The sequence below is a fragment of the Rhinichthys klamathensis genome, unplaced genomic scaffold (assembly GCF_029890125.1).
Source record: "Rhinichthys klamathensis goyatoka isolate OS25496 unplaced genomic scaffold, OSU_Roscu_1.1 h1tg000124l_1, whole genome shotgun sequence".
NCBI lineage: Eukaryota > Metazoa > Chordata > Actinopteri > Cypriniformes > Leuciscidae > Rhinichthys > Rhinichthys klamathensis.
The window spans coordinates 149462-171202 of record NW_026606661.1 but is presented as its reverse complement, the minus strand read 5'-3'; the positions used below and the strand labels follow the sequence as shown (position 1 = coordinate 171202).

General features: G+C 37.6%; 2 protein-coding genes across 3 annotated transcripts; one reads left to right on the top strand and one right to left on the bottom strand.

Moving 5' to 3' along the window:
- Window positions 1-80: 80 nt before the first annotated feature.
- Window positions 81-15194, top strand: stau1 (staufen double-stranded RNA binding protein 1). 2 transcript variants are annotated; one of them, XM_056256173.1, is made up of 15 exons: window positions 81-264; window positions 2065-2409; window positions 4053-4174; window positions 4264-4444; window positions 7068-7218; window positions 7363-7534; window positions 8351-8446; window positions 8590-8802; window positions 9687-9830; window positions 10254-10400; window positions 11084-11159; window positions 11303-11625; window positions 11706-11828; window positions 14038-14117; window positions 14271-15194. In XM_056256173.1, the coding sequence occupies exons 2-15, from the start codon at window positions 2220-2222 to the stop codon at window positions 14356-14358; spliced, it is 2106 nt and encodes a 701-aa protein (XP_056112148.1). In that variant the 5' UTR covers window positions 81-264; window positions 2065-2219; the 3' UTR covers window positions 14359-15194. The 2 variants fall into 2 exon arrangements, with proteins under 2 accessions (XP_056112148.1, XP_056112147.1); XM_056256172.1 differs by having other exon boundaries at window positions 11300-11625.
- A 1311-nt stretch (window positions 15195-16505) lies between these two features.
- Window positions 16506-20991, bottom strand: rdh20 (retinol dehydrogenase 20). The gene is made up of 5 exons (XM_056256161.1): window positions 20519-20991; window positions 17896-17994; window positions 17637-17785; window positions 17180-17311; window positions 16506-17002 (listed from the first exon to the last, which is right to left on the bottom strand). Exons 1-5 carry the CDS (start codon window positions 20969-20971, stop codon window positions 16879-16881), a joined length of 957 nt encoding a protein of 318 aa, XP_056112136.1. The 5' UTR covers window positions 20972-20991; the 3' UTR covers window positions 16506-16878.
- Window positions 20992-21741: the final 750 nt, after the last annotated feature.

Genomic DNA, 21741 nt, shown 5'->3' with positions numbered 1-21741 from the left:
AAAAGTTATTTAAAAAAAAAAACACCTCTTATAATTTTAACCCCACAAATAACTGGCGTGATGTCATTTCCTGGCAGGGGCGGAAAAATATCGGGCTATTCTCTTTAGTGTTTGCCCTGTCTACACTCACCCTCTCTACCTCTTCCCCGTTTTTTCATACTAAACCAGTCCAGAACCCCTTAAAATAAGACGAAACCGAACTGACACTACGCTATAACATCGTAACTCATGGAGTAAATCACAACTGGGGAGAAATAAACTGAGGTGAGCTTTATTCAGCAGGAGCCTGCTGAGATGCGCGAGCTGCTAGTGTGTTAGCTCGAGCCATTCATATCAATGGATCTACTCGCATATTGTCATAGCTGCTTTTCACTGAAATCCACATAGAATATTATGTAAACGGCTGATTTGCTTATGTAATGTTTGGTATAAATGTGTTTAGTGGGTGTTTGTGTATCGCTGGCTTCGATACTTTGCTTTGCAGTGGTAGGAGGAGTCTTGACAGCTGATATTTATTTTCACCAGTTTAATGCGGTAGTTAAAAAAAAAATCAAATGTGTTAAAATTCAGTAGACTTTGCATAGTGAAGTGTATCAGGAGAGTGTATTGTACATACTAATTATATTTAAGCTGTGCTAATATCAAATATCTGAAATATCAGTTTAATCTAAGTGACTGCCTGACTGTACAATGTTAATGGATGTTTTAACCCCTAAGTTACTGTTATTGTCAACTTTTTTGCATGGGTGATGTCTTTTGTTCTTGTTATTGAGTAGACTTCCCGGAATTGTCAACCAATAAGAGCTCCTTGCCATGTTACTGTAAAATGCTATGCTCAAAACTTTGCTGAAAAAACCCTGTTCCATAGGCCTAGCCTTCTACATGCATTTTGCCCTCTGATTGATAGTCCATAGTTTTTATTAAGTAAAAAGCCTTTAGTATAAGTCTAAAAATGCCCACCCTCAGGTCGTAGTACGTGTAGTCCTTTAATGGTTTTTACGGAGTAAATGTCAGAATAACTTTTATATTTTGTTTGTAATATTTAAAATTGAACATTTACTGGACTAAAGCAACTTCATGTTAAAATGTAAGTACCAAATATGATATAACAGGCTATCAGAGACATTTATTTGTATGTCAATCATCATTGTATTGCCTGGCATTATAGGTTTTTCCACCAAAATCTAAGGGTTTAGGCTAAATGTCTTCTTAATAAGACATGGTATTGGGAGATAGAGTGACAACTATGTGTATATGCATTTTATGTAAGTAGTTTGTTATAAAAAATCTCTGTAATAAAAATGTATTTAAACTATAGCCTATTAGTTTCATATTACTTTTTGGTCATATTTTTGCTCCTCCAAACAATTCTGGGGTGTTTTTTTCTCTCTCCCTGAGTATGAGTTCCATATTCACCATATGAGCCTTAAAGACCTCATGTATTAAATTAATATGATACAAAACATAAAACACATGCAAACTTTTTAAAATATTTTTTTGTCTAAAGGTTCAATAAACTATTAGATCATTCTTAAATCCTTCTTTAAAAATTTCTGATAATAATTCAATTGAACTTAACTTGGACTCTTTTAAAACTTTTATAGATCATAACTACGTTTAAATCTGTTTACGCTGTTGGAACACCAATCGCCATTCAAAATCTTGACAACAGTTATGGCATCACTGGAATATTAAAATTAGTCTTATTTACTTTTAAACAAAACGGTATTACATCAAAAGTGCTTTGAAGTAAACAAGAACGATTAATTCACTTAACAAATTGTTCAAAAAACTGATTTGTTCACAGATTTTTCACTACTACTGTAGATGTCAAGACAGTATTGTGCTGTGATGTGTATACGTAAAGATGCAGCTTTTCATTTACTTTGTCAAATCCTAAAATCTAAGCTTACCAAATACGTTATTAACATTAGCCTACTTTTTTGCTTTAGCACTAATATTTCATTTTTTTGGAAATGCAAATGTAGATTGATCTTTTGGTTGATTACGCATTACATGTCTATGATAACGAATCTTGATCCTTTTCATTTTTCCACTCTGCAGGTAGAGCTTTGCAGTCTTCCTTCTTTCTACAAACCCACTCATCTCGTTCTCTCTCTTTCACATACAACCCTTCTTTAATAAAGTTCTCTTCCTACCTGACTGCAAAGTCTATACCTGGTCATTCAATCAACCCATCTTCCTACCAGCCAATCAGAATGTCACAGCTTCAGTTCCAGACGCCCGTCAACACTGCACCTAGTGCCGCCCCTTTACAGCTGGCCCCGCCCCAACCTGGGTTCAGCATTCCCTGTTCCACTGCTCCCTTACCCTCAGAGAGTGCCAGTCACCCGTTGCGAAACTCCGCCCTGCCTTCTGCATCCGCCACGCCCTTCTGCAACCCCACAGGTTGGTGAGAAAGTGCTTTGTGTGTTTTTAAACAAAAGGCATCCCCATGAGATCAAAATGTAAGCTTTTTTTAATTAATATGTTAGCCTTACTGTTATTGCTCCAAAACAATGACAAAATTTGCATTTAGTAGATATAAGCATTCAAAACTTAGTCTCTCATTTCCTCCAATATGGATCAATGATTTTGATTACATCACTCTGCACTTCAGCTTCTCGTCAGATTTCCTGTCCAAGCAAATGCTCTCTAGAATCTACATTGTCCCGCCCCCAAATATACGCTGAATCTGGGGCTAAAATCAGTCACTTATTTACACATTTACTATTTTCTACACTATAGGGCCTATATCGGATAGGGAACGATTCAGACAATGTAAATATGCTTTCCATTGAGGTGAATGAAGTCCGGTTTCACGTTAGTGTCACGTGAACCGCCGCAGCTCGCACAGTCTGCTCTGCTCCAGAGACACGATATCATACCAGAAACTTACGGACCCATTTGAATTCTGCACAGAATTCTATATTTTAAAGCTATATGGAGGATAGGAGAAATGGTTAGAGATTAGAAGGAAACTTCGGCTTTGCCGAGCTCAATGGCTCTGGCCCAGCTGTGATATGAAACGCTATTGGTTATTTTTAAAAAGGGGCAGAGCTGTTCAATATGTCCCATCTTGTCTTCCTGTTTCAGAGAAAATTACATCAACACATTGAATAATGCTGCGTGTTTCAAGGCACTTCAGTGGGCCTTTAACTGTTAGGACTCGAAAACTTGAACATTTGAATTCTTCAGCTATGCCCAGGACCACATGGGAATCTCAAAAGTTTTTGTAAAGATTACTTTTAATAACATATTTCGCATCCACAACAATGGTTTGAAACTGTCTATTTAAACCTGTTGAAAAACTACAGTTCAAAAGTTTGGGGTCGGTATGGTTATTAAAATAAATTAATAATAATTTAATACTTTTATTCAGCTAGGATGCATACAATTGATCAAATGTGAAAGTAGAATGGTCCCCGGAGGTCGAGGCCGAAGCTGCCACAACCTGAATTGATTGAAAGTTGATTCAGGTTAACCAGTGGCCCGGTTCTCTGGAGGGCGGGGTTGGCTGGGACAATAACCCCCGTGCTTAAGAATGGGCCCCCCGGGTTCGCCTGGTGAAAAGGTGTAACATTTATAATGTTACAAAAAAATTCTGTTTTAAAATAAATGCGGCTCTTTAAAACTTTTACTATTAACCCAAAATATTATGCAGCACAACTGTTTTTTAGCATTGATAATAAGAAATGTTTCTTGAGCACCAAATCAGTATATTAGAATGATTTCTGAATTTCTGGAAATTCAGCTTTGCCATCACAGGAATAAATTACATTTTAAAATATACTAATATAGTAAACGGTTATTTTAAATGTTAATATTTCAAATATTACTGTTTTTATTCTGTTTTTGAAACCTAAAAGTATTTCTTTTAGAAACATTAAAACATCTTTCCACCGACCCCAAACTTATGAACAGTCGTGTATTTTTCAGGCTTTTTTAATGCACATGCAAAAACATCAGTACATGGTTTTGGCCTGATAACAATATTATTTTCTTGGATTGGTTGAGTTTTAAAATGTTTTCTTTTTGATTTATTGATTTAGTATCTAACATGGCAAACCCTAAAGAGAAGACCCCAATGTGCTTGATAAACGAGTTAGCCCGTTACAATAAGATCCAACCTGAATACAAGCTACTCAGTGAACAAGGACCAGCCCACTCCAAGGTAAGACTTGGCACTTTACTTAACTATATACACACACAAAACTATCTCTTCCCACCTGTCTGAACTTTCTGATGATGTCTGTTGGTCAGATTTTCTCAGTGCGGTTATCTCTGGGGGATCAGCACTGGGATGCAGAGGGGACCAGTATCAAAAAAGCCCAGCACTCAGCAGCATCATGTGCCCTTGCCGAAACTACTCTCCCCAAACCCAGTCACAGAAGCCCCCGCCACCCTGGCAAGAACCCAGATGGGATCTACAAGGGCTCAGATTGTACGTCCAATATTTTTTCTTTATCTTCTCAAAAGGACTAGTACGGAGCCCTGCACATGACATGCATTCAAAGATATGTATATATATTGTGGCCACGAATTAAGAACTCGTTTAAGTAAGTTGTGTGCACAATATAATAATTAATTCCCTCATTTTAAAGGGATAGTTCACCCAAATATAAAAATTCTGTCATTAATTACTCACCCTCATGTTGTTTCAAACCCATAAGTCTTTCGTTTATCTTCGGAGATCTTTTTGATGAAAACTGAGAGCTTTCTGTCCCTCCATTGACAGCTACACAACTACCACTTTCACTCTTCAGTTCATAAAGGGATCATAAAACTTATCCATATTAATTGAGCGGTTTAGTCCAAATTTTCTGAAGAGACACAATTGCTTTATATGATGAACAGATTTAATTTAGGCTTCTATTCACATAAACATTCATCAACTCACACATCAGTTGTGGTAAACGGAAGCTCAAACATGTTCGCTTGACGTGTGAGAACCAATGAGGTTCATTCTCGTGTTACGCAGCACGTTTGAGCTTCAGCAAGAACCAATGAGGATCATTCTCGTGTTACGCAGCACGTTTGAGCTTCAGCAAGAACCAATGAGGATCATTCTCGTGTTACGCAGCACGTTTGAGCTTCAGCAAGAACCAATGAGGTTCATTCTCGTGTTACGCAGCACGTTTGAGCTTCAGCAAGAACCAATGAGGATCATTCTCGTGTTACGCAGCACGTTTGAGCTTCAGCAAGAACCAATGAGGATCATTCTCGTGTTACGCAGCACGTTTGAGCTTCAGCAAGAACCAATGAGGTTTGTTCTCGCGCGTCAAGCAGGTTCGATTGAGTTTATGTTCGCTAATCAATATAAAGCGATCGAGTCTCTTCATAAAATTTGGACTAAACCAGTCAATTCATATAGATTAGTTTTACAAACTTTTTGAAGCGTTGAAGTAGTTGTTGCGTAGCTGTCAATTGAGGGACAGAAAGCTCTCCGATTTCATTAAAAAGATCTTCATTTGTGTTTCAAAGATGAACGAAAGTTTCATGGGTTTGGAACAACACGAGGGTGAGTAATTAATGACAGAACTAACCCTTTAAGTAAATCGTGCGAATGATATAATTTGTTTCCTCGTTTTAAGTAAATCGTGCGCATTATGTAATAATTTATCCCCTCAATTTAGTAAATTGTGGCCACGTTGTACTAATTCGTTCCCTCATTTTGATTAAACTAAAACAAGGGAATTAACTATGACCTCAAATTCGTAAAACAGGGGAAGGAATTATTATATTGTGCACATGATTTAGTAAAACGAGAGAATTAATTAATATCATGCGCACACTTTACTTAAAACGAGGCAACGAATTGGTAAAAGGTGCTGAGTCTGACGCATTAGTCAAGTGTGGTAATTAATTGTTAATTTGTGGCCACGATATACATATTTTTTTCCTGCATGTCATGTGCAGGGCTCCCTAGAGTATCACCCAAAAGTGAAAATTCTCTCATCTTCACATTGCCGAAACCTGCATGAATTGGGCTGTCGAGCTCCAAAAAGGCAAACAGTATCGTAAAAGAAGTCCATATGACTTGCTTTGCTTTAGCCAGCTCTGTATTCTGCAGAGTTTAGCTCCAACCCTAATCAAACACACCTGAACCATCTAACCAATTCAGGATTACTTGAAAATTACTGGCAGGTGTGTTGGAGCAGGGCTCTCGAGGAGAAGGGTTTGCTACATCTGCTTTAGAGACTTCAAATGTACAGTCACATGAACTATTTGCATACATGGTGAGTAGATGATCTTTGATTTTTGGGTGAACTATTTCTTTAAAATTCCAAATAAATGTCCACTTTGTTTCCACTTATTTTAACCTTGAATATATCTGTTGGAGTTAATCTGTCTTTGAATTTAATGTAAGTTTATTGTAGTTTTATTCAGCCAGGATGCATTAAATGGATCAAAAGTGACAGTAAAGATATTTAAAATGTTACAAAAGATTTCTGTTTCAAATAAATGCTGTCCTTCTTTTTCCAGGATTCTTTGATGAATATAAAGTAGCACTATTTTTAACACTGATAATAATAAGAAATGTTTCTTAAGCACCAAATCATCATATTATAATGGTTTCTGAAGGATCATGGTAATGGCTGCTGAAAATTCCCAGGACAAATTACATTATTTTTTATATATATATATATATATTATCCCAAATTACAGTTCAAATGCTTGGGATCAGTAGGGATTTTTTTTTAATTGATCAAAAGTGACGGTAAAGACATTTGTAAGGTTACAAAAGATTTCTATTACACATAAATGCTTTTATTCTTAACTTATTATTCACCAAAACATATTAAGCAGCACTACTGTTTTCAACTTTGATAATAATAAGAAATGTTTCTGCCATTAAATCAGCATATTAGAATCATTATTGTAATGCTCATGTACAGGCTGCTGGAAATTCAGCCTTGCCATCAGAGGAAAAATGACATTTTAAAATTGTAAAAATATTTCACAATATTGCTGCTTTCACGGTAATAGATTAAACCCCATGTAGGTTGAACCCCATGAATGTTAGCAGTGCAAGCAACTGTTTGACATGCATCTTTCTCATGCAGATAACATAACCCACACTGTGGAGCTTAATGCACTTTGTATGAAGTTGGGCAAGAAGCCCATCTATAAGCCTATAGATGCCTACCATGGGATGAGACCAGCATTCAACTACAACATCAGAGCACCTGGCCCTTATGCACGCTCCATGCAGCAGTATGCACTCTCTATTTTAATCTTTTGCTTTGCTTATTGAATGATGTAAAATAGAAATGTTGGCTAAGATAGCCAGTTATTTAATCTAATGTTTTGGCAGAAAAACATAATATTATACTATTTCCCTTTTCTTCTCTTGATCAGTTATTACTACCCATTTCCTCCTGTGGGACCAGTACTGTATCATATGGAGCTGTCTATCGGTGGACAACAGTTCCATGGCAAGGGCCGCACGCGTCAAGCAGCCAAACATGATGCTGCGGCCAAAGCTATCAAATACCTGCAGAAAGAGCCAATAATGCAGCAACTGTCTGAGGTGAGTTCATATTTATAACATGATGAATTGGCTGTCAGTAATGCCGGGTACACACTACATGATTTTTAAGCCCTGATTTTCACTCGCCGACAGTTTTGTGGAGATCGCCGACGTATGCCCAAAATCAGAGGCAAATCTTGACAGTCATGTAGTTTGTATGATCAAAGACACGTACCCGCTGATGCCTGTGAGATATTTAGCATGCTAAATGTCTGGACTTGTCTGCAACTCAGTCACGCAGTGTGAAATGTGTTTTGACTGGAAATTACATTGGTGATGACCTACAGCCAATGAGAGAGCAAGATTCAAGGAGTCATAAACCTGCAACAAAAAAATCAGCATGCATGGCTTCTTTCCTTCATATTCTTCTTCTTTTTTTCACTGTAAATTGGTGCACAGACAACTTGGGTCACATGCTTCTTACATGCATCATTTTAACAAGAAGTCTCATGCATGATCTTACTACATTTATTTCCTGTATAATTTCTGGCGTTTGTTTGGGAGCGGAACGTAGTTTGTAGACCAGACGGAGCTGTCGGCAATTCTTCCTATTGAATTGTTGTGTAACATGTGACCCCCTGTCGCCAATCCGTCATGTAATGTGCACACAACAACAACTAAATGGTATTTCAGACAGTCGTGTAGTGCGAGAAGAACAACGATCCAACAATTTTGAAAATCGTGCTGTGTGTACCAAGCATTAGTCATTCTTTAAAAAGGGCTGCTTTCAATTCTTGAACCTAGTAAATACAAGCAAAATGCAATTATCTGATCTATTTAGTTGAATTGTGAATAACAACAATCCCTGTCATGTAGATGAAAGAAGAGCCAATACAAGAAAACCTTAACAAATCTGAGATCAGCCAAGTGTTTGAGATTGCACTGAAGCGCAACTTGCCTGTGAATTTCGAGGTATGTCACGATCCCGTCATGCATAGGCTACAAATATACAAAAAATACTTTCATGCACATTAGAGTTGAGCAAAATCTTGCATATCTCTTATGTCCAAACCACAAATTGTTCACTTTTCTTTAATTCTCCTCACTGTATACAGGTGCTAAAAGAGGCTGGTCCTCCTCACATGAAGAGCTTCATGGTGAGGGTTACTGTGGGCGAGTATTCAGGGGAGGGGGATGGCAAAAGCAAGAAGATCGCCAAGAAGCTAGCTGCCATGGCTGTGCTGGAGGAGCTTCGTGGACTGCCTCAACTGCCTGTCACAGACAAAATACCACTACGCATTAAAAAGAAAAGCAAGTCCATTATTAAGGTAGATGAGGACTTATACTTGGATGGGTTCATTTGATGGCTAGAGTGCTTTTCTATGAGTTATTGATTTGTAATAGTTTGGCCTATTGAAATGTTAAACATTAATGTAATTATTAAAGTACCAAGTTAGAGTGTTCTTTCTAGTTAAAGACCAGTACATCAGCCTAGGAAGTTAACAATCTTTTTTTATTGATTATATTTAATTCAGATAGTGTTTATTTGGCCAATAACTGCATGTGCCTGATTAGCTAAAGTGGTTTCAAAATTTACCAACTGCCTTAATGTATAAATCTTTGTATTCATATATTCTTTAGTGATTTTGTTATTCTACTGTTGAAAAGTTTGGGGTCAGTAAGATTTTTTAAATGTTTTTGAAAGAAGTCTCTTTTGCTCACCAAGGCTGCATTCATTTAAAGATACAGTAAACCTCTATTTTGATGAATATTTTGAAATATTACAATTTAAAATAATTTCTCTATTTGGAATTTATTCCTTTCAGCATCATTACTCCAGTCTTCAGTGTCTAATGATCCTTCAGAAATAATTCTAATATGCTGATTTGGTGCTCAAGTAACATTTCTTCTTATTATCAATGTTGAAAACAGTTATGCTGCTTAATATTTTTGTACAGATCGTGATATTTTTTTTCAGGGTTCTTAGTGTAGCTGAAATATCCCTAACCTAATTGATATTGTCTCAAATCAGGAAACGAGTGACGATACCAATGCAGACACTGGCTGTTATTTTTTGCTATGTGCTTTTTCAGGCCGTTCATTGAATGAATTAAATTATTGCCCCTTTCATCATATTCTCATTTATCTAAATGTATTGATCAAGTGTGTCAATATGTATCTCTTTCTTAATGAATCTTGCACCCGCTCTCAGCTGCAGACCAGTCCAGAGTATGGTCAGGGCATGAACCCCATCAGCAGACTGGCTCAAATCCAGCAGGCTAAGAAAGAAAAAGAGCCAGAGTACGCGTTGGTGACGGAGAGAGGTCTGCCTCGACGCCGGGAGTTTGTCATGCAGGTACTCCATCAGAGTGAAGGTTCTGTTCTCTGACTCCGCATTTTTATAATAGTTCAGTGCACATTTTTTGTGAAGGCCATGTTCTTCTGGCCATCATTTTTATATATAACCTGCAAAAGTGCTTCTTGTCAGAAATGTTCCCGGAAAAGTGATGTGCCCCTGTATCGCTTTCTCCTTTTTCTCTCATACCGAGTTACTCTGTATGGAGATGGTTTCTTAAAATGTTCATGCATTGTATACCCTGAAGAAGGCTCTTAAGCTGAAATGCGTTTTTTATTTTTTATTAAAGTTACCCTTACCACTAGTGTTGCTGGATTCCCTTTTTGTACTTTTTATGTTGTCTGCTTTCATACACCTTGTGAGCTGATAAAGTCGCCCCAGATCTAATCTTACAATTACTTGATGTATTTTTCTCTCGCTCAGGTGTCAATTGCAGGTCAGAATGCAGAGGGAATGGGTCCTAGTAAAAAAGTGGCCAAACGAAATGCAGCCGAGAAGATGCTGGAGCTTCTGGGCTTCAAAGTGCCTCAGCCACAACCACACAAACCGGCATTGAAAACAGATGAGAAAGTGAGCGTCTGCTTATTAGCAGCATTTACTTTGCATCAAAAACATGGTGAAAGTAGTTTCAGGGGTTTTCAAACTGTGGTCCTGTGCCGGAAGGGACTGAAAAGAGGGTTTGAGAGAGTAAAAAAAAAAGTTCATTTGATGATGATGAATGATAAATGAATGATGTTCATTTAAAAAATATATATTTTTACGGCTGTCAAAGTTAAGATGTCTACTTGTATATTAATGCAACATGTTTAATGTAATGGTTTATTTTTTATTACATTCCCCAAAGTTTACATTTACTATTTCATTCTTTGTAAATACTGGTCAGAAATTATTATTTATTTAAACAACAATATAAAACCCAAGTATTTAATTTGGAAAATAATAATTTACGTTTGTCTTTATAATGTGACGCCTAATAATTTTATCACCCAGCTGAAATTTTTGAATACAGGGAAAATTATTGCTGCTATATGGAAAGGGGTCATCATCATATTTAGGTCTCTTGGCATCAAAAAGTTTGACAACCCCTGAATTTATCCAGAAAATGATTATTATGATTTACTCATTTTCATCTTGTTCCAATTCTGCATAGCTTTCTGTCCACCATGGATCATAAACAGAAACATATGAGTGTCAACTAAAAGTGTTAGTGTAAAAAGTTAAAGAGTACTTTTTTTTCATTTATCTTTATAAAGGCACCTGCTAAGAAACCTGGAGATGGACGAAAAGTGACCTTCTTTGAACCGGGATCTGTGGACAAGGCTGGTCTTGGTATGTGTTGTCCAGTCTTTTGTCATATTCAGCTGCTATCATCAATATAGATGTGGTCATATCATATGTACATGGTCCTTGTATCATTGTTCATTTTAGTGAATATTATTGCTTGCGATTGACACTTGCGTTTCTCAAAGCAGTCAACAAAGAGGAAGATTTCCGATTTCCTTATCTCAGCCATCAGCAGCTTCCTGCTGGCATTTTACCCATGGTGCCTGAGGTGGCACAGGCGGTGGGTGCCAACCAGGGACCCCATGCAAAAGACTACGGTCGTACAGCTGCCCCCAACCCAGCCATGGCCACAGTAACGGCCATGATTGCCAATGAGCTGCTGTACGCTGGCACGTCCCCGACCGCGGAAGGTATACTAAAGACCAAAAACAGTTTGACACACAGACCCCATGGACCCCTTACCAGACCATCCGAACAGCTCAGCTACCTGGCCACTGTACAGGGATTACAGGTATTGAATATAATGATAGCACACTTATCCTCCCCAATGATCCTCGCTCAACCAATCTATTTTTTTTTTTTTTGTCACAGGTTGAATATAAAGACTTTCCCAAAAATAACAAGAATGAGTTTGTGTCTCTGATCAACTGCTCCTCTCAGCCTCCTCTCATCAGCCACGGCATTGGCAAGGATGTGGAGTCCTGCCATGACATGGTAAATCTTTTTTATTTTTTTTATTAATTAATACATTCAGCAAGGAGACATTACACTGATCAAAAGTGGAAGTTAAGGGTACGTTAACGCAACAATGATGTACTTTTTCGGCTACAGACGACAACATTGTCAAAGCGATCCCTGTTTCAAACGGACCCGCGACAAAAGACTAAAAACGCTGTATAGACCAATTTTCAGTTGGTAAACATGGTGACGTTTTTATGTGGGCGGAGCTTAGGTGGTGGCAGAACGATCCCTCTGGCCGCTTCACTAACGTAAAGTCTGCAAGTTTTGTTAGCTTGTTTTTAACAATGACTGGAGAAAATCCGATTTTATCTTAATGTGCAAGGCCACTCACTGTCCAGGACCGCGATTGTTATTTGCAAAAGTTAATTTTAACGGACAGAACCAGATTGGCCGACCCGTACTGTAGCCTACACGCTGGACGATCTGACAGGATTAACGTTAACGCTACCTCCGGTTGAGTGTCCTGACTTCTACACCTACCTGATAGAGAAACGGAGGGCATATAAATCTTTAGATGCCTATAACTATGTGCTGAATGGTCATGTACAAGTTGTGTGGTACGATCCGCAGTTCTGCCTAGCCAGCACCATGAAGACGACAATGTAAAGAGTGACATTATTACGGTGCAATTTTAATGAGGTGAATATTTTCTAGAAATAAAAAGTTGCAGATAAAGCATATTAATTTTTCATTGATTCTTGCACCCAACAACACAACAAGATGACATTTAATAATAAGAAGAATAATTTAAGATCCTTATTTTGTAGCCGAATCTGTGCTGGTTTGTATTTGCCGCCTCCAGTTTTCCCTTTGTTCTGCCACCAGCTAGCGCCGTGACGCAACTGTGACGTCGGCTGGAAATTGGTCTATTATGCTGCCAGACCAGTAGTTAGCGATGTCACTTTGTAAAGAAACAATGCGCACCTATAGACTGAACACATAATACGCATGCGCATTACAACACCATTTTCACAAATTCGCTTTTTTGTAGTTTACATGGAGACGATTAACGGTATTGTTTTCAAAAACATGCACTTTGAAACCCCGTTTTCAAAAGTTTGCGTTTTCAGGCCCTCAAAATGCTGTTGTCGTGTAAATGAACGACCAAAACGCTTGAAAAGTTTTTAGTTGTAAACTGTTTGGCCCCTTAGACACATGGTGGCAAATTTACTAAACAGGGCAAATTAGCGTAAGCGCCATTCCAAAAAAGCACAGATGGGGGTGGAAAGTTCTGCCCGTGATCGACTGACAATGCGCACATTAAAGAACACAGATGTAGCTAGATCATTTCCATAAGGACCAACGCAATCTACCAAGAGCTTGGTAATCGATATGTTCGGATGACATCTTCTGGCATTCCAAATAAATTAACACGAGTGGAGAAAATTCTCCACCCTCTACCACACACTCTCTCTGTTCTCTGCAATACGTCTCCAACTATCGTAGCCATGTCAAGCCTAAAATAGGTTAAGACATGCTTTTTTGGGCATTAAATAATTGCACAATTACTAGTAAATTGCCTACTGCAAACATTAATAAATCATGCTGCATGGTTCATTTAAATCTGCTCCCATAAATTTTGCATCTGAAAGTAAAAAGTCTTACAAGGTCAGCCACAAAAATAACTGTCCACACTTATTTTATCTTTGGTAAATAAAATGGCAAAAAAGGATTTGCGCTAGGTCTGACCCTAATAATAATGTTGCAAAATATTTCTATTTGCAATAAATGTTCTTTTGTACTTTCTATTCATTGAAGAATCCTGAAACAAAAAAATGTATTACGATTTCCACATAAATATTAAGCAGCACAACTGTTTTTAACATTGATAATAATAAGAAATGCTACTTGGGCACCAAATTATCATATTAAATTTACTTCTAACGGATCATGTAACATTGAAAACTGGAGTAATGGCTGCTGAAAACTCCGCTTTGCCATCACAGGAAAAATTCAATTTTAAAACATTAAAATATATAAACCGTTTCACAATATTTCACAATATTACTATTTTTAACCGTATTTTTGATCAAATAAATGCAGCCTTGGTGAGCATCAAATAATACTTTCCAAACCATTTAAAAGTCTTTTTTTATCTTGGTAGTGTACTTTAAAGATTACTGTGGAAGATCTATCTCTACTTGTATCTTGCTTACTGCAATGCCTCTCTCTCTCCGGACAGGCTGCTTTGAACATCCTGAAGCTCCTGTCAGAACTCGACCAGCAGTCCAATGAGCGCACAGCTAATGGACCAATGTCAGGGTCAGTATTGTATGGTCTTATTTATTTTACATGAACATGAACTAGTTGTATTAATATTGGCATGCATTTACAGTAATGTTCTTTGTAGATGCCTTCCAGAGTGATTTGAACACATTTTTTTTAAATTCTTCTCACCCGTCTCCCCCTCCACAGGTGCAACAAACAGGACCTAGAGGGCAGTGCATTATTAAAACCGGCTAACTCAAGCACCATCGGAAAGACTCTGGATGGCACAGTGTAGAATTGACTATTTGATTGGTTGTTTTATTTGCGAAACACTAGAGTCAGAACCAGAAGTCAGAACCAGAGTTTTGATTGGCTGTTCAAAAAGGCCTTTGAGTAATTCTGAATTTATCTTGGATTTAAATTAATTTAAAGTATTCAAAACTTGCAGATGAACAAGATTGAGAGATGTTGATGTTTAATGTGCACATGCGGTGATACATTTTTAAACGCTAAGGCTTTGGAGAAGTCGCCTCATCATATCCAGTGAAGTGGTGGTTTTGTTTTTGTTGTTAAATTGTACAATGGTTATTGTGAAGTTTGACCATTAGATTGGCTTTTCTTCATTGTTCCAAGGAAGTCATGTATTCAGTGTCATAATTGTATTTTATTTCCTCGCTTTTTTTTTCTTTTTTTCTTTTTTAACGTTGTATTATAGGAACCCATCGAGTTGGGTTGTATTAGCGCTGTTGTGAAGTGCAGTCTAAAACCCCGTTGAAGGATATGATGAAGCTTTCAAACACGTCTCTGCTGTGGCGGTTTTTCTTCAGTGCTTTTTGAGTTACAATGAAGACCATAACACTCAAAAAAGAATTCATCTACATTTTTATGTAGGTCTGGGAAAATGTTATTGTGACATCAGTGTAGAGCGTGTGGTGGTGTTTTTTGTTTTGTGTGTGTGTGTGTGTGTGTGAATGAGTGAATGTATGTATGTATAAAGCACGATATTGTTCAGTCATGTCAGTTAAACTGATGCATTCTCCTATCAGTGTTGACCCCACCCACTCTCTGCCAGTTGCATCCTGTTTTCCTCATGGAATATGAGTAAAAATGATGTGCCTCTTGCACAAAAAAACTGTGTGTGTGTTCTGTAAATGCTACAATAGGGGATCTCATGGTCATGGAATACCTGTAAAAATAAGGGAATTTTTAAATCTAGATTTAAAGGCCTAAAAAGGTCTCTGAAGAATAACTAGAAAAGCCTTTTTTTTTTTTTTTTAAGAATCTGTTTATTTAACTTTGAGTACAATTTCTGTTAAATGGTGTAAAAAAAGAAAAAGATGTGATGTACAAATGTGTGGGCATTCTATATAAATGGGGCCAAGAGTGAGCAGTGTTGGGGAAAGTTACTTTTAAAAGTAATGTATTACGATATTGTTACTTCCTAAAAAAGTAACTGTTACTTTTAATGGAAAGTAATGTTATATTATTTTTCTCACCTAGGCTAGGTTTGCTAGCTTGATTTTATCAACAAAAAAACAAAGTTCTCCCTTAAAGTTAAATGAACAAGCCTCTGGCAGAAGGCAATGCAAATTCACCCCTGTACAGTAGAGGGCGCATCTTAGACAAACCTTTCAGCTATGCTGCCATTCTGGATTGCAGAAAAATAGGACACAGAAGGAAGTTCAACAACACTCTTACTTGAGAAATAAAAAACAAAACAAAAATTAAACCCATGTGATGTTTAACTAAAGTCATTTTTGCTTATTAGTATAGTTGAATTGGATCAGCGAAGGCAATAAGGTGAGATTAAATAAAGTATATTTGGGTAATTTAACATTTAATTATTGCAGGTTTGCGTAATATTCTGTTTGCATCTCACTGTTTTTATTCATTTTTAGGAACACTGAATCTGTTTTTGAGCAAGTGAGAAAAGTAAATGCATGATCACATTTAGTCTAGAACTATAATAACTGACATGTTCACACAGCGCACACAACACCTCTGCACTTACTCATGATTTCTCTCAACACGGGGGCAGGAGAGGTGTCAGTCAATAAATGGGAAAAAAAGGTACATTTTTTCAAATAAGTAACATGTCACATTATTTTAAAAAATAAGATTGAAAAATGAATGTTACTTTACTAGTTGAAAAAAGTAATTGATTACAGAACTTGCATTACTTTTAATGCGTTACCCCAAACATTGAGAGTGAGTGTGTGAAAATAATTTTTTTTTTTTCATTAATGTTTTTTTATTTCAAAAAGGGACAGTGTACATTAATCAACATTCCTGAATGTAAATGTACCCAAATTGGCCCAAAGTCTAGTTTTCGTTGGTAGTCCCTTTGCCAAATGTTATCAGGGCTAAAAACTAAAGAAAAGAGAGAGAAAAACAACAACAATAATAATACAACCAGATTTGGAACTTGCGGTTTGTTTTTATGAACAAGTACAACAAGCAATCGTTTTCAATATAATTGGAAGCCACAGGGAAAAAAACACCTGTACACTCTTATTTAAATAGGTATTATGCCCAATGACTTGCTCAGTCCAGTCCCAATCCAGTTCCATAAAAACACATTTCAGATGTGAACCATATCAGTGGTTGTTGAACGGCTCACCCATGAGTGATTAGCCAGCCTGAAAAACAGAACACAGCTAAAGTGGGCCTAGATAACCAGAAGAAACCCATTTCACTTCAAACAGTGACATACCCTCACATCCATAATAATATAAACGAATTCAAAGAATATTGCACACATTATTTGCTGCAGCTGTTCAAAAAAGACCTGTCAAATTTGTAGTGTTCCAGATGTTTAAGCAGCCTTAATTGGGCCGTTGGCTGCTCTTTTCTTCCTCATGGACTCAATGAACGGGTACATGCACTGGTCTGAACCCATAAAGCGATATGTCGCCACATTGGATTCCCATGGAAACAGGCTGCAAAGACAAGATGTCATTCAAGTCAAATGCTGATGTGTAGGGCATCAAGGTTTGCTCTTTTAACAGCAAGAATATACCGGTATGTATGGTGTCATAAAGGAGGCAGAATTATTTAGTGTGATGCAGATGTGAATAGAAATAAGACCAAGCATGCTGATGTTGGTCTGTACTCACGCTCTGGCCAGGAAGGGCAGGTAGGTTAGTCTGGGGATGCACACTAGCGGCTGGTCTATGAGAATGGCATTCATAGCCTGCTGTACGCAGTACAAGGGCTCCAGTGGAGGCAGGATCAGTTCAACCTCTTCCCTGTAGGGGGAGAGAAACGGCAACAGTCGAGTACAAGGGCCATTTATTGTGATTTACACGTTCAGTGCAGTGTACTTGATTTCTGAAGGATCATGTGACATTGAAGACTGGAGTAATGATGCTGAAAATTGAACTTTGTATCATAGAAATATATTAAAACATTTAAATATTCAAATAGAAAACTTATTTAAAAAAAACATTATTTTTTAAATAGTTAAAAATATTACTCTTTTTATTGTATTTTTTAAAATCAAATAAATGCAGCCTTCTTCAGCATTAGGGAACAAATTGAGTGTTTTAACAGTAGAGTATATTATACACTGACCTAATCCTGCAGCCATCAAACATGCCAGTGTCCACAACATAAGGGCACACAAGAGTGGTCTTCACTCCATCCACGTCCTCTTCCGTCAGCAGTTCATGGGCCAGAGACTCATGAAACCCCACCGCGGCAAACTTACTGGCACAGTAATCCTAAAATTCACACATACAGACATCACTAGTTTAATGACATGAAAATTAGGAATAAAGCAAACATTTTTGAAAGTGGGTTTTGAATACTATGAAAAATGAGCCCTTCTCACCTCTACACAGGCTGTGCTGAAGAGTCCAAGTACACTGGCAACAGTGATGATGTGGCCATGATTATTGGCCTTCATCTGAGGGAGGAACGCCTTGACAGTCTACATGCAGACAAACAAAATAAAGCAGTTTGATATAGATATACCCTTAAAGGCATCGTTCACCTTAAAGTGGCCCTATGCGATTTTAAAGGTGTCTCCTACAATAGGTTTACATGCATCCAAGGCCAAACATTTTTTTATTTTCTCATAATACACATTGCAACATCACCCCTTTTCTCACAGTGTCGGAAACAGTAGGATTCAGTCTCTCTAAAACCCTCCTTTCCGAGAGCCTACTCTGCTCTGATTGGTCAAACGGCCCAGTCTGTTGTGATTGGTCTACCACTTACAGCACATGTTGGAAACTAAACGTACATTACCATCTCTGAATTTCAGCTCCGGAGGCTTGCTCACCTCTTAATACACAGTGATACAAACAGTAATGATGGCGCCAGTTATAACATATATTTAAGAGCCAAAGTCCTCATCCTTTGGAAGTGCATGCAAAGTGAATTTGCTTTCATAGCGCAGAAAATAGCGTCTTCTCGACATGTCAGGCCTCAGTTACAACTACAGTGTTTGAGGGCGAGTCAAAGTAGATGTTGTTCGCAAGCAGCCAATGAAGACCATAGGCTGGAATTATGCAAATTTGTTCCAAACTACGTAGGTTTGTACAGGAAGTGTTTACTTACGACTCGTTTCAGGCAGTTCAGAATCGGTTCTTACTTTTGGGAGACAATAATCCTACACTTTAAACTTTGCAGACCTTTCACAAACAGCTATATTACACACACTACATGAAAGGTATAGGCTTATTTCCGAAAAAGCATAATAGGGGCACTTTAAAATGAAACTTCTGTCATTCCTAACTCGCATACTGTACGTTTTTCTGTTGAACACAAACTGAGAATTCTATAAGGATCTTCATGCAGCTCAATGAAAACATCATAAAAGAAAAACACCATAACAGCACAATTAAAGTAGTCCATATTCGCTTTATTCCACGTCTTCTGAAGACATATGATAGCTTTGTGTGAGGAGGAGATTGAAATGTATGTTGTTATTCACTGATAATCCTCCCCACGGGCAAAGTTCTGAAATCTCATTTGGTTTGGTAAGAATTAAGATCTCTCAGACATTCAGTTATATCACAATCAAAAGCATATGAATGAGATTTCAGAGCTTTGGCAGAGGGTATTTGGTTTTGGATTTTGAGAGCCATGATTATTATGAATAGCTGCATGAAGGTTCTTAAAAAAAAAAAAAAAAAAAGTAAATACAATTTTTCCCACAGACAAATAACAACATATGTGTTTGGAACATGGAAGGATGATAAACAAAGACTGAAGTTTTCATTTAATAAATATATAAGCTGTGATCTTACACAGACCAAACTTACTACCATTTTCAAGGCACTAACAAAAAAGTAACACCAAGGATGTTTAGAAATGTACTATGGTAGTGCCATGGTATTCTTTGTACTTGAATAAGGTGATCATTAGCTTAAATGGTAGCGCATTGTGCTAAAATGGAAGTTTTATCCTAACAAATGCTCAAATTGGCTGCTCAACGAACATGATAAAATAAAATGTAGATGCACTGTAAACTGCCTTGGAGTAGTGTGTCTGCCTATTCAATACATCTAAATGCAAAGAACCATAGCATCACCATCACTGGTTGTTACGATGTCTTTTTGGCATCCAGTGCACACATCAGCTCAATGCTAACGTGTAGGCTGCTAAAAGATTGCTCAATGTAAGCATTAATCCACTTCGTATATGGTCACGGTTATTTGCATTAAGAGGATCAGAGTGAGACTTTCGCTTGGGAAGAATATGTTTTATCAGAGAAGGGCTGTAAATAAGGCTAAAGGGGTAAAATCAGGTAATTCCCATATCACGCATTCTATGCATATCAAGTATTACAAAGGCAAAGCAGCTTTATTTACTTCTAATCCATTTATTATTTGTCAAACTTTGGCATGCATGCGCAATGTAATTCAGTATTGTACAAGGTGTTCACGTAGCATTGTACTATAATTCTCAGCTTAGAAGATTCATTAATGTTGAGTCTTTGATTTATTTTATGCTATGCATCTTTATTTCTTCAAAGTCTATTGAGTTTTTTTTGTCACTCATTACATTAACATTTAAGCATATCCAAAGACCTTGAAACCTTGACCTTAGTGTTGTTAGAGCCGTGTTCTACTGTTACAGGAAAATTATAGGCCTATATTATTATTATTGAAAATTAATTATTACAATTATTTGAAACTAAAGTACAAACTTTTTTAAAATGAAGATAAACTTATTTTGGTCACCCCTCCAAGGTTGTCTTCCGGTAATTTTGACTAAGGATTTATCCCCCCAAAAAAGTTATATCATTGTACTACATACTGACTAGCATACAATTTTGCAATTTAAAATGCCATTTTAAAAAGGGGAATTCAAAGGTCATTAAAAAACACACACATTGGGACCAGGAAGATCATTGCAAAAACGGCTAAATAAATCGTTTGAGATCATTTGTTTGAACTTTGAGGGTACCATTTTTTTTATATTTTACTTCAAACTTACAATCTTACCCAGAAGAGGGCATGGCAGTTTACTTTCAGTGTCCTCTCCACCATGGTATCTGGGCAGTCCAGGAGTCTCTCACCGGCCACCACCCCGGCGTTGTTCACCAAGTAGGTCACATCCCTTCCCACATCCTTCCGTACCTGGTCGGCAGTGCGGTACACTTCTTCTCGGTTTGTCACATCCACCGTGTACCCGTGTGCCTGGCCCCCATGCGCCCTCACCATATTGGCTGTCTCCTCATTAGCGTCTCCGTTTATGTCCCATAGCACCACTTCTGCGCCGTGTTTCGAGAACTCCAGGGCGAACAGGCGGCCCAGTGCTCCTCCAGAGCCGGTTATTAATACCAACTCGCCGTCTATGGGCTTCGTACGTGGTCTCAGTACGATGCGCAGACAAGAGCGCAGGATGAAGTACACTATGTCCAGCATCATCATCTGTAAATCCATTAGGAAGATCATAGTGCCCAAGTAGATGTGTGTGATTGTTTGAGGGAGTGAGTGAGACAGCCAAGCTTGTTATTGGACTACCTTTCCCTCAGAGGCTGTTTAAATAGGCCTGATACCGTCCTCAGGATTAGGGGAAAATACCTCAGCCACTAATTAACATGCGCTGTGAGAAAAGGCCTACTTCAAGACGGTGCCCTAAGGGAACACGGTGACGGTGATGGAAAAATATGCAATACTCGCAAAAGTACTGTGTTCCTCTGAGAACATTTGCCGTCGCTTGCAAAATGCAATATCCTACACATCGAGCTGTCAGTGATTATTTCGGTAATCGGCTGATTATTTTGAAGATTATTCAAGTAATCTGTTTTGTTTTTGTTTTGTTTTTTTGTGGTAATAAAATACCAAACCAAAGGCCTTTAAGATGATTTAAAATACGTATAGTAACAATGAGGCATTCATATTTGGTTCAAATAAAGCATCAAAAGCAAGTAATGATATGGTTTCATAGAACAACACTGTTAAAATACATAATATAGGCTAGCCTACATAAAATAAACAATCATCTTATGTTGCCTACATTATGTATTATAACAAATGCCTGCAGCATCAGCATGCAGAGATGGAGTTTAAGACATGCTCCACCTAATGATAGTTCGTGTGGAGCAACATTTACTGTGAATGGAGCCGCTCTGAGATGCCAGTAAATTGCCTGCATGTTAATCGCATTAAACGCACGGGGCATATGCCTTTGTCAATTCACAATAGCACTATGATAGTATTGT

Coding starts and splice junctions, on each gene's coding strand:
- stau1 (XM_056256172.1), top strand. CDS start 2,220: ATGTCACAGCTTCAGTTCCAGACGCCCGTCAACACTGCACCTAGTGCC. Junction 4,445..7,067: donor GATCTACAAGGGCTCAGATT/GTACGTCCAATA, acceptor TTTCTCATGCAG/ATAACATAACCCACACTGTG. Junction 11,829..14,037: donor TGGAGTCCTGCCATGACATG/GTAAATCTTTTT, acceptor CTCTCCGGACAG/GCTGCTTTGAACATCCTGAA.
- rdh20 (XM_056256161.1), bottom strand. CDS start 20,971: ATGATCTTCCTAATGGATTTACAGATGATGATGCTGGACATAGTGTAC. Junction 17,995..20,518: donor ACTGCCATGCCCTCTTCTGG/GTAAGATTGTAA, acceptor GTCTGCATGTAG/ACTGTCAAGGCGTTCCTCCC. Junction 17,312..17,636: donor TTTGATGGCTGCAGGATTAG/GTCAGTGTATAA, acceptor CTCCCCCTACAG/GGAAGAGGTTGAACTGATCC.